Source organism: Protobothrops mucrosquamatus, unplaced genomic scaffold (genome assembly GCF_001527695.2).
Source record: "Protobothrops mucrosquamatus isolate PMUCROS unplaced genomic scaffold, P.Mucros_1.0 scaffold4782, whole genome shotgun sequence".
Taxonomy (NCBI): domain Eukaryota; kingdom Metazoa; phylum Chordata; class Lepidosauria; order Squamata; family Viperidae; genus Protobothrops; species Protobothrops mucrosquamatus.
The window spans coordinates 67,968-79,713 of NW_015390672.1; the positions used below are offsets into that span (position 1 = coordinate 67,968).

The window sequence follows — 11,746 nt, forward strand, 5'->3', positions numbered from 1 at the left end:
CTGGGAGTTGAAGTCCATGAGTCATGAAGGGGCCATAGTTCCCCCACGCTGGCTGAGGAATTCTGGGAGTTGAAGTCCAGGAGTCATGAAGGGGCCACAGTTCCCCATGCTGGCTGAGGAATTCTGGGAGTTGAAGTCCACGAGTCATGAAGGGGCCATAGTTCCCCCACGCTGGCTCAGGAATTCTGGGAGTTGAAGTCCACGAGTCATGAAGGGGCCATAGTTCCCCCACGCTGGCTCAGGAATTCTGGGAGTTGAAGTCCATGAGTCATGAAGGGGCCCTAGTTCCCCCACGCTGGCTGAAGAATTCTGGGAGTTGGAGTCCACGAGTCATAAAAGGGCCAAGTTTGAAGACCCCTGTTCTAGTGCATAGTTTTTAAGAAGAGATGGGACAGCCATTTGTCTCCAATGATATAGTGTTTCCTGCTTGAGCAGGGGGCTGGATTGGAAGACCTCCAAGGTCCCTTCCAAACTCTGTTATTCTGACAGTTGGGTCATGAAACATCAAGAGAGCAGCAAGGATCATGAAGGGCATCTTACCTGCTCAACCAACGGGGGAGAAGTCTCTCTCAATAGCAAGGTTGGAAAGCTGGAATGACCTTCACGCTTTCAAGCTTTGTCCTTACAAAGCTCAGCTCGACCAGCAGTTAAAACGAGCAAGGCTTGAAGACCCCTTACTCCAGAAATAATCTCCCATCCAAAGAGACCACTGGTCTCTCCTGGTTCAAACCCAGGATTCTGGAGTCCACAAGGCCACATAGATGGGCCAGGTTCTACCATCCAGGACAGTTGGTGATGTCACAGTGACCCCACCTGTTGACTCAACAAAAGGCCGAGCAACTGAAATGTAAAGAAGGGTCTTTTTATCCCTTATGGTGGACGTGTGACGAAGCAAAGAAATAGTGGATAGGAGCCAGCCGTGTGCTGCAGCTGCCGAAAGAGCCAACACAGTGCTGGGCTGCATTAACAGAGGGAGAGAATCAAGATTACGTGAACCTCTTTTTTTTCCCCCTGTGCTGTCGTAAATTTGAATCCTCGCCAAACGAACGGTTGTACGTTGAGGACTATCTGTACCAAGGGAAAAAGACCACCAGCTGACCAGCTCAGACTGGTGAGATACAGGAGGATCTGGACAGACTTGAACACTGGGCGCTATCTAACAAAATGAAATTCAAGGGTGAAAAAAGTAAGGTTCTACATTTAGGCAAGAAAAACCAAATGTATGGGTATAATATAGGGGGTACCTGAGACTCAATAGTAGTAACTGTGAGAGGGACCTCGGAGTCCTAGTGGACAATCCCTTAAATAGGAGCCAGCTGTGTGCTGCAGCTGCCAAAAAAGCCAACACAGTGCAAGGCTGCATTAACAGAGGGAGAGAATCAAGATCAGGTGAAGTATTAATACCACTTTACAAGGCCTTGGTAAGGCCACACTTGGAATACTGCATCCAGTTTTGGTCACCACGCTGTAAAAAAGATGTGGAGACTCTAGAAAGAGTGCAGAGAAGAGCAACAAAGAGGATCAGGGGACTGGAGGCTAAAGCATACAAGGAACGGTTGCTGGAATTGGGTTATGTCTCATTTAATGACGAAAAGGACGAGGGGGGGATATGATAGCAGTCTTCCAGTATCTCAGGGGCTGCCCCAAAGAAGAGGGAGTCAAGCCATTCTCCAAAGCACCTGAAGGCAGGACAAGAAGCAACGGATGGAAACTAATCAAGGAGAGAAGCAATCTAGAACAGTGGTGGCGAACCTATGGCACGGGTGCCAGAGGCGGCACTCGGAGCCTTCTCTGTGGGCACATGCACTGTCTCCCCAGCCCCGCCTCCTCCCACGGCCCCCCTCCTCCCCAGCAGCCCCCCCCGGAGGAGAGTCACCCCTGGGCGCAGCCCATGCGAAGCAGCCCAGCCAAGGACATGGTAGGCGGGCAGCGGGGACAAGACTCTGCCCTTGCGCTCCGTCCTGCGCAGATGATGCTGGGGGGCACGGGCGGAGGGCGTGACCGCCATGGCGCTGCTGGGCTGCCTGGGTGATCTGTGGCGGGCCGTGGAAGTGGTGGGTGGCCCAGTGGGCAGGGCGGAGCAGGAACGGGGATGGGTGGTGGTGGTTTTGGGGCACTCGGTCTCTAAAAGGTTCACCATCACTGGTATAGGTTTTCCTGCCTGAGCAGGGGGTTGGACTAGATGACCTCCAAGGTCCCTTCCATCATCATCATCATCATCATCATTAAGATTCAACAGTCCATCTGCGTTTAAAAGACCAAGGCCGCTCTTTTGAAAGATAGCCCAGTCCCCATTTTGGACAGAGAGGACCGCTGGCTTGAAAGAGGGGTCAAAGAGGCCATCTAGATCCAAATTCAACAGGCCTCTTGTCAACAGAAGGGGAGGGGTACCACACCACCCATCTCCAGTCGACAACACTTTCCGCAGTTCCCAGAAGGCCCCAAACCCATTTTGCACCGCTCAGGTGACCCCCCAGGACTTTGTAAAAGAAGGTGAAGGACCAAGCAAGCCCCAGGTTCAAGCCTCAGGGGCTTGAATTCAGATTCCCGCCCTGAGTAAAGGGGGTTGGACTAGATGACCACAAGGTGCCCCCCCTCCGTGTTAAGATCCTAGGCAAGTGGCTGTTCAAAAGATAATTTGGGGGTTAAAACTCCGGGTAGAGCCTCAGATGTTCTATCCAGGCGTCTTGATAAGCTCGTTTGCTCCCGTTCCTGAGCCCGCGAGGCCTTAATGAGAACACGGGGATCGATTAATTAATGTCTTTTTTTCTTCTCCCGATCCCCAAAAGAACAGAAGGGGAAGGGGACCACACCACCCATCTCTGGTCGACCACGCTTTCAGCGGTTCCCAGCAGGCTCCACCACCCATTTGCACCACTCAGGTGGCCCTGAGGACACAGGTTCAACCTCCAAGTGGCCTCAACGACTCTCTAAAAGGATGCAAACGACCGGCGGTCTGCAAGGAGTATAAATCCTTCCGTTTCCCCACCATCCAGTCAGAGCTGAAGAAGCTTCTTGGGCGAGGAGCGAAATGTCTTCAAAGGAAAAACAAGGAAGTCCAGTGGCCGCCTTTGGGACTGTAAAGCTGTAGTGAGCTTTTATATATATATAATGCAACTTCGTCTCCTCTTTCGTTACGTCCAGTTTCTTTGGAATAGCTGGCCTCCTTCCATCAGCACATTCCAGCCAGGAGTCTGATCCCACCGAGTTTCAATAATGGCAACTATATCATAGTTACCTTCGCGTACTAGTAGTACTTCCAAGTTCACCCTGTTTGATTTAACCCCGGGGGTCCTGGTGGCGCGGTGGTTAGAATGCAGAATTGCAGGCTAATTCTGCCCGCTGCCAGGAGTTCGATCCTGACCAGAATAGAATAGAATAGGGAATGAATAGAATAGAATAGAATATGGAATGGAATGGAATGGAATAGAGAAAAGGAATAGAATAGAATAGAATAGAATAGGGAATGAATAGAATAGAATAGAACAGAACAAAACAGAATATATAAATAGAAAGAATAGAATAGAAATTAGAATAGAAAAGGGAATGAATAGAATAGAATAGAGCTGGAAGGGACCTTGGAGGTCTTCTAGTCCAGCCCCCTGACCAGTTCGAGCTTAACTCAGCCTTCCAAGGTTGGTAAAATGAGGACCCAGATTGTTGGGGTCAAGATGCAAATTCTGGAAGCTGCTCAGAGAGAATTGTGAAGCAGCATATAAGTGCTATTGCTTTCTTTTTCTTTCTTTCTTTCCTTCCCCTTTCTTTCCTTTCTTTTTCTCTTTCTTTCTGTTTCCTCTCTCTCTCCTTCCTTCCTTCCCTCCCCACCCTCCCGTGGTGGTGCAGAGGTTAAAATGCAGCATTGCAAGCTAACTCTGCTCACTGCCAGCAGTTCGATCCTAACCGTCTCAAGGTTGACTCAGCCTTCCGAGGTCGGTAAAATGAGGACCCAGATTGTTGGGGGCAAAAGGCAGACTCTGTAAACTGCTCAACGAGGGCCGTAAAGCATTGGGAAGCAGTATGTAAGTGCTATTGCTATTTCTATTTTTCTTTCTTTCTTTCCTTCCTTTCTTTTTCTTCCTTTCCTTTCCTTTCCTTTCTCTTTCCTTCCTTCCTTCCTTCCGTGGTGGTGCAGTGGTTAGAATGCAGCATTGCAGGTTAATTCTACCCACTGCCAGGAGTTCGATCCTGACCGGCTCAAAGTTGACTCAAGGCTTCCATCCTTCCCAGGTCGGTAAAATGAGGACCCAGATTGTTGAGGGGAGAGGGGGGGCAATGGGCTGACTCTCTAAACTGCTCAGAGAAGGCTGTAAACTGACACACTGTCAAGCAGTATATAAGTGTATATGACCGTGGGGGAAAGATACAAATAAGGGAGCCAACTCAGCTGTCTCTTACCTGCCTGTTCTCTAGAACAGGGCTTTTCAACCTTTTCACCCATTGTACCACTTTTAGGATATGACAACATCCGAGGACCACCAGTCGCCTAGCAAGGTGTCAAAAACTTGATGACACCCCCCCCCCAAAAAGGAAAAAAGTGATGAAGTGCAGGTAGTCCTCGACTTACAACAGTTCGCTTAGTGACTGTTCGAAGTTACAATGGCACTGAAAAAAGTGCCCCCCAAGCCACAGCCGAGCAAGACACCTGCCTGCCCGCCTGGCGGCGCTCTTCCTCCTGTCCGAGGTTTTCATTGTTGTGAGCATTTCTGTTGAGGATTAGGGACAACGGGGGTGGGGTGGGGGGCTGTTTGCTTTTTATCCCCCCCCCCCGTCTGCTGGGTGGCTGCAGCAGGTTTTGGTCCCTTCACATGACCCTGGGACACTGTGACCGTCATAAATATGAATCCGTTGCCAAGCCTCTGAATGTAAATCACAAGACCCTGGAGGGGCTGCAACATTCCAGCTGATCGGCGCTTCTTCTGGGCTCAGCAGAAGCACCAGGATCAGCAACGAGATCCAGCTGGATCCTGGCGCTGATCCTGGCGCTTCCGCTGAGCCCTGACAGCCCTGCAGCTCCAGCCGTCTCTCGCTCAGGCTTGTGGGGTGCTGCCACCGGTTCAGCTCATTCCCCTCCCCCACTACCCCTTTTCTAGGATGGTCGCGTACCACCTGCCAGGTGCCAATGTACCACAGGTGGTACCCCTACCACTGGTTGAAAAGCCCTGATCTAGACAGCTTCCCTTCCTCGGTCTCCCAAGGCCTTTCCTACGTACCGTTAAATCATGTCATGTCACTGGTTCTCCCCCACACCCCTTTAGGGGCTTGCTAGCCCCTTCGGCCCTCTTCCCAAGGATTCAACGCCCCCCGTCCCTTCCCCGGAGAGGAACGTGCAAGTGGAAAGGCCATCCTTTTTTTCTCCAAAATAGAACAGAGTATTTTATATATTAACGCGAACACTTCTCTTTACAAAAGGAATCCAGCAGCGAGAATTAAGAGCCGAAGCAGGGAGAACGCAAGCAACTCAGCCTGCCTCCGCCGAGAGAGGGAAGGGGGGGGGTACAGTCACTGGATGAGAGGGAGGCGGGAGGCGGCGGGACCCTGCCGGCTGTTCAGGGCAGTCCTAGCTGCAGGGCGCCTTCTTCTCCAGGATCCATCATCCACTGCCTCAAAAGCAACGCTTGGTCCAATAAGGTTGGAAGACGGTCAACGATTCTGGGCATTTCCTTCCCCCCCCAAGGGTCCATTGCTTGGGAAGACGAATACTATTCACCGTCTGGAAGGATGAAAAGCAAGCAAAGAAAATAAAGTGAATTTTTTTCTTTCTTTTTCTCTTTTCTTTCTCTCTTCCTTTTCTCCTCTCCTTTCTTTTTCCTTTCTCCTTCCTTTCTTCCATCCTCCCTCCCTCTCTACCTTCCTTTCAGCCTACCTTCATCCCTTTCATTCCCTTCTTCCTTCCTTCCCTCCTCTCTCCCTTCCTTGCTTTATTCCCTTCTCCTTCCTCCCTACCTTCCATCCTCCCTCTCTTCCTTCCTTCCATCTTACCTTCATCCCTTCCTTCCTTCCTTTCTCCCTTCTGTTTCCTCATTCCCTTCTCCTTCCTTCCTTCCCTCCCTCTCTTCCTTCCATCCTACCTTCATCCCTCCATTCCTTTCACTTCCTTCTCCTTCCACCCTCCCTTCCTTTCTCGTTTCCTCATTCCCTTCTTCCTTCCTTCCTTCCCTTCCATCCATCCTCCTTTTCTCCCTCCTTCTCTGCCTCCCTCCCTCCATCTCTCTCTCTCTCTCCCAGGAGCAAGCAGTGAGGAGTATATCTGCAGGGGAGGAAAAAAAAAATCAGTGGAAAAGAAGAACTGAGAAGAGAATCGCTCTTCTTATCTTGGAGGCATTCACACAGCACATTTTACTGGCTTCTCAAGTTTGTCTCTTTTCCGAGATCGCGCATTGCACGGATCTTCAAGCCAACTAACCAAGCCAGATTCATCCAACATACTGAAATGAAGCCACTAAAGCACAGGTACTCCACGACTTACGGCCACAGCCGAGTCCCAAACTTTCCGTTGTTAAGTGAGACAGTTGCAAAGTGAGTTTTGCCCCCTTTTACGACCGTTTTTGCCACAGCCGTTAAGTGAAATGCTGCTGTTGTTAAGCTGGTAACACGGCTTCCCCATTGGCGTGGCTTGTCCGAAGGTCGCAAAAGAGTGACCCCCGGGGGGACACTGCGACCGTCATAAATATGAACCAGTGGCCAAGCGTCTGAATTTTGATACTGTGACCACGGGGAGGCTACAACGGTCATTAAGTGTGAACAATGGTTTTCAGTCCCTTTTTCACATGCTGTTGTAACTTTGGTCACTAAATGGACCGTTGTTAAGTCGAGGACTACCTGTACCCGGATGGGAGACCGCCTGTATTCAAACTTGGCCCCTTCATGACTCGTGGACTTCAACTCCCAGAATTCCTGAGCCAGCATGGGGGAATTATGGCCCCTTTCATGATGCGTAGACTTCAACTCCCAGAATTCCTCAGCCAGCGTGGGGGAACTATGGCCCCCTCATGACTTGTGGACTTCAACTCCCAGAATTCCTGAGCCAGCATGGGGGAACTAGGGCCCCTTCATGACTGGTGGACTTCAATTCCCAGAATTCCTCAGCCAGCGTGCCTGGCTGAGGAATTCTGGGAATTGAAGTCCGCCAGTCATAAAAGGGCCATGTTTGAAGACTCCTGTCTTAAATCTAACAAACAAAATGGAGGCTGGCTGAGGAATTCTGGGAGTTGAAGTCCACCAGTCATAAAAGGGCCCGGTTTGAAGACCCCTGTCTTAAATCTAACAAACAAAATGGAGGCTGGCTGAGGAATTCTGGGAGTTGAAGTCCACAAGTCATAAAAGGGCCCGGTTTGAAGACCCCTGTCTTAAATCTAACAAACAAAATGGAGGCTGGCTGAGGAATTCTGGGAGTTGAAGTCCACAAGTCATACAAGGGCCCGGTTTGAAGACCCCTGTCTTAAATCTAACAAACAAAATGGAGGCTGGCTGAGAAATTCTGGGAGTTGAAGTCCACCAGTCATCAAAGGGCCCAGTTTGAAGACCCCTGCTGTAGGCTCACATCCTGGCAAGGAGAAAAAGCTTCCCTTCCGGAAGAGAATGCAGCCAGCCGTGCCACATGGTTCCTCTTACTTGAGTTGGCCGGCGTTGTAGGGGTCCAGCAGGTGAGAACTGGCCTGCTCCAAGTTCCAGTTGAACATCTCCAGAACTTTGTGACAATCCAGCCGCGTCTTCAGTCCCAGGCAGAAGAGCTGCTCAACCTGCAGACGAGGGGCAGGCGGGAGAGAGCATCGCATTACAAAAACTACAGCCAAGGTGGTCACCACACATTACAAAAAAAAGATGTTGGGACTTTGGAAGAAGTGGGGAGGAGAGCAACTCAGAGGATTAAAGGCCTGGAGACAAAAACATTGTAAGGATTTGGGTACGGCCAGTCTAGAGAAAAGGAGGACCGGGGGGGACATGAAAACAGCCCACAGTTCTCCTGCTCCTCCTCCTTCTGACAATGAGGACAATCAACCAGTGGAACAGCTTGCCACCAGAAATCGTGGGCGTTCCATCACTGGAGATTTTCAAGAAGAGACTAGACGGTCACCTGTCTGAGATGGTGTAGGTTCTCCTGCTTGAGCAGGGGGCTGGACTAGAAGACCTCCAAGGTCCCTTTCTATTCTATTCTATTCTATTCTATTCTATTCTATTCTATTCTATTCTATTTTCCATTCTATTCTATTGTTCTGTTCTGCTTTCTGTTCTGTTCCTTTTCTCTATTCTATTCTAATTATTATTCTATTTATTCTATTCCTTTTCTCTATTCTATTCCAATTATTATTCTATTCTATTCCTTTTCTCTATTCTATTCTAATTATTATTCTATTCTATTCCTTTTCTCTATTCTATTCTAATTATTATTCTATTCTATTCTATTCTGTTCTGTTCTATTTTCTATTGTTATTTTCTATTCTATTCTATTCTATTCTATTCTGTTATTTTCTATTCTATTGTTATTTTCTATTCTATTCTGTTATTTTCTATTCTATTGTTATTTTCTATTCTATTGTTATTTTCTATTCTATTCTGTTATTTTCTATTCTGTTCTGTTCTATTCTATTCTATTCATTCCCTATTCTATTCTATTCTATTCTATTCTAATTTCTATTCTATTCTATTGTTCTGTTCTGTTTTCTGTTCTGTTCCTTTTCTCCTATTCTATTCTAATTATTATTCTATTTATTCTATTCTATTCCTTTTCTCTATTCTATTCTAATTATTATTCTATTCTATTCCTTTTCTCTATGCTATTCTAATTATTATTCTATTCTATTCTATTCTATTCTGTTCTATTTTCTATTCTATTCTATTCTATTCTATTCTATTCTATTCTATTCCATTCTATTGTTCTGTTCTGTTTTCTGTTCTGTTCCTTTTTATTCTATTCTAATTATTATTCTATTTTATTCTATTCTGTTCTATTTTCTATTCTATTCTAATTATTATTCTATTCTATTCTATTCTATTCTATTCTATTCTATTCTATTCCATTCCATTCCATTCCATTCCATTCCCTTCCCTTCCCTTCCCTTCCCTTCCCTTCCCTTCTCTTCTCTTCTCTTCCCTTCCCTTCCCTACTCTATTCTTCTAGCACTGAAAATGTTACCTAGTTTGGTGATGAAACGTCTGCAGGAAAACCAAGGTCAGACAGCACCAAGGACCCCACAGGATCGGGAAGGCTGGTCTGTAACTTCATGATCAAAAGGAGTCTTCCTCATGGGTTGCTTTTGGTTTTCATTTGATTTATTCTGGGCTAGGGTTACACACACACACACACACTCAAAAAATCTCCCTCCTGTTCCTTGCGCCAGGAGGAGGAGAAATGCTCCATGCAGATGTTTCTACCTTCAGGTACTGGACAGCCTTCTGCACGTTCCAGCTGTGATTCTGCAGGGCGGCTTGACACTCCTCGGTGGTGACCCCGTGCACCGTCTCCTGGACCTGCAAAGGGGATCAAGATGGTGCAGCTGGGCAACATCTGTGCAGCAACAGCACACAGACTTATACACCGCTTCATGGTGCTTTACAGCCCTCTCTAAGCAGTTTAGAGTCAGTGTATTGCTCCCCCCCCCCAAACAATCTGGGTCCTCGTTTTATGGATCTGGGAAGGATGGAAGGCTGAGGCAACCTTCAGCCAGTCAGGATTGAACCCCTGGCAGTGGGCAGAGTTTGCTTGCAATACTGCATTTTTAACCACTCCGCTGCTACAGGAGGGAGGGAGGGAGGGAGGAAGGAACGGAAGGAGGAAAGAAAAAAGGAAGGGAGGAAGGGAAGGAGGGAGGGAGAGAGAGAGAAAGAAGGGAGAAAGGGACGGAAGGAGGGAGGGAGGAATGGAGGGAAAGAGGAAGAAAGGAGGGAGGGAGGAAGGAAGGAACAGAGGAAGGGAGGGAGGAAGGGACGGAAGGAGGAAAGAAAAAAGGAAGGAATGGAGGGAGGGAGGAGGAAGGAAGGAGGAAGGAAGAAAGGAGGGAAGGAGGAAGGAACAGAGGAAGGGAGGGAGAAGGGACACATGGAAGGAAGAGAAGGAGGAACAGAGGAAAAGAGGAAGGAACAGAGGAAGGAAGGGAGGGAGGGAGGGAAGGAGGAAGGAACAGAGGAAGGGAGGGAGGGAGAAGGAAGGAATGGAGGGAGAAGGGACGCATGGAAGGACAGAGGAAGGAAGGAGGAACAGAGGAAAGGAGGGAAGGAGAAAGGAACAGAGGAAGGGAGGGAGAAGGAAGGGATGGAAGGGCGGAGGGAGGAAGGAAGGAGGGAGGAACGGAGGGAGGAGAAAAGAAGGGAGGGGAGGAGGGAAGGGAAGGGAGCATAAGACAATTAAGGCAAAGGTGCAGCCTTCAAACCCCAATGGAGATCAAATCCATCCTGATGAGCTAGTTTACTGCAGGCCCAGTTAAGTGTTGTGGGAACCACCACCGCCATGGTGGATCGGTGGGCTTCCCGCCGACTTGTGACCTGGGCAAGGACCCCCTGGTGACTTCTCTGGAGGGGAGGCCACCAGGGACTCCGGGAAGTCAGGGGTCGCTCCAATCGAGTCTATTTGTAACTCAAGAGTTGAAATGAGGGATCTTCGCTGCTCTCTTGAGCTTGGAACCCAGCTCAGAGAGCACCAAGGATCCCATAATTATCCTCCTCTTTTCCTCCTCCTCCTCTCCACAAACCCCCCTCTCCCTTCTAGCCCTGATGACGTTCCGTAGTTGGGTCGTGAAACGTCTGCAAGAAAAACCACCCAGCTCAGGGAGCCCCCCCAGGACCCCCACACCGGTCGGTCCACCTGCTCCTCCAGCTCCCGCGAGGCGGCCCCGCCCGAGAGGACCACTCACCTGCCGTATCTTCTCCGAACCCCGAGGGCCTTCCGAACCCTCGTAGACGATCTTCTGGAGGCCACAGGTGGCCTTGACGCTGCTGTTGCTATTGTTGGCCGAGAAGTTGGCTTTGTAGTCCGCCGGGGCCGGCGACTGCTGCTGCTGCTGGATCATGGGCCGCACCGTGGCCGTGCTGACCACTCGGCTCGGCCCGCCGCCGCCTCCCCCCTCCGGGCTCTTGGCCTCCTTGAAGAACTTCTCGTATTTGTCCAGGTAAGGCGGGCGCTCCGGGAGGAGATAGTAGTGGGTGTTGCTGACTTTCCGCCCGTCCTTGACGATGGGCAAGATGCAGGGGCCCTTGGCGCACTCCTTCCCCTGGGCCTGGATGACTTTGGGGGTGGCGTACTTGGGGTCCAGGGCGAAGCTCTGGGTGGTGGGCATGGGCGGCTTCCCGGGCGAGGTGGACAGGAAGCCCCCCAGAGAAAGCGGGGAGCAGAGGTTGGCTCGCGGTTGCGGAGAGCCGCCTTGGAGGGACCTGGGGCTGGGAGTTCTGGATCCCGGTTGGGACAAGCGATCCCGGGGTGGGATCTGGGGAGGACGGTCTTCCTCCCCTCCGGAGGCCGGCGACAGGTCTCCGGACCAACGGCCGGGCTCGTTCCGCCGGAACGGGAGGGGCAGGATGGGCACCCGAGGAGGGATCCGCGGCTTCTCCTCGCCGGGACTCGGGACGGCGGCCCCGGAAGGTCCACCCCGGGGCACCTTGAGGTGCTTCATGCACTCCTGCTGCAGTTCCTGGAAGATCTCCGTGGTCTGGGCCGGGCTGGGCTGCTTGCTCTCCTTGGCGGGCAAGAAGAGGTTGTCCTCCAAGGGGAGAGCGGGGCGGGGGTCTCCCTCGGGGGCGGCCAAGCCGCCGTTGA

The 11,746-nt window shown here is 50.4% G+C and overlaps 1 protein-coding gene across 1 annotated transcript in view; it reads right to left on the reverse strand.

The window, feature by feature from the left end:
• LOC107299307 (activated CDC42 kinase 1-like) overlaps window positions 1–11,746 on the reverse strand; it is a 28,978-nt gene that overhangs the window by 10,203 nt on the left and 7,029 nt on the right. Inside the window, exons 3-5 of the mRNA XM_029286741.1 lie at window positions 10,848–11,716; window positions 9,373–9,468; window positions 7,612–7,739 (exon numbers count right to left, since the gene is read on the reverse strand). Coding sequence (XP_029142574.1) covers window positions 7,612–7,739; window positions 9,373–9,468; window positions 10,848–11,716 — 1,093 coding nt within the window. The remainder of the gene's footprint in view (window positions 1–7,611; window positions 7,740–9,372; window positions 9,469–10,847; window positions 11,717–11,746) is intronic.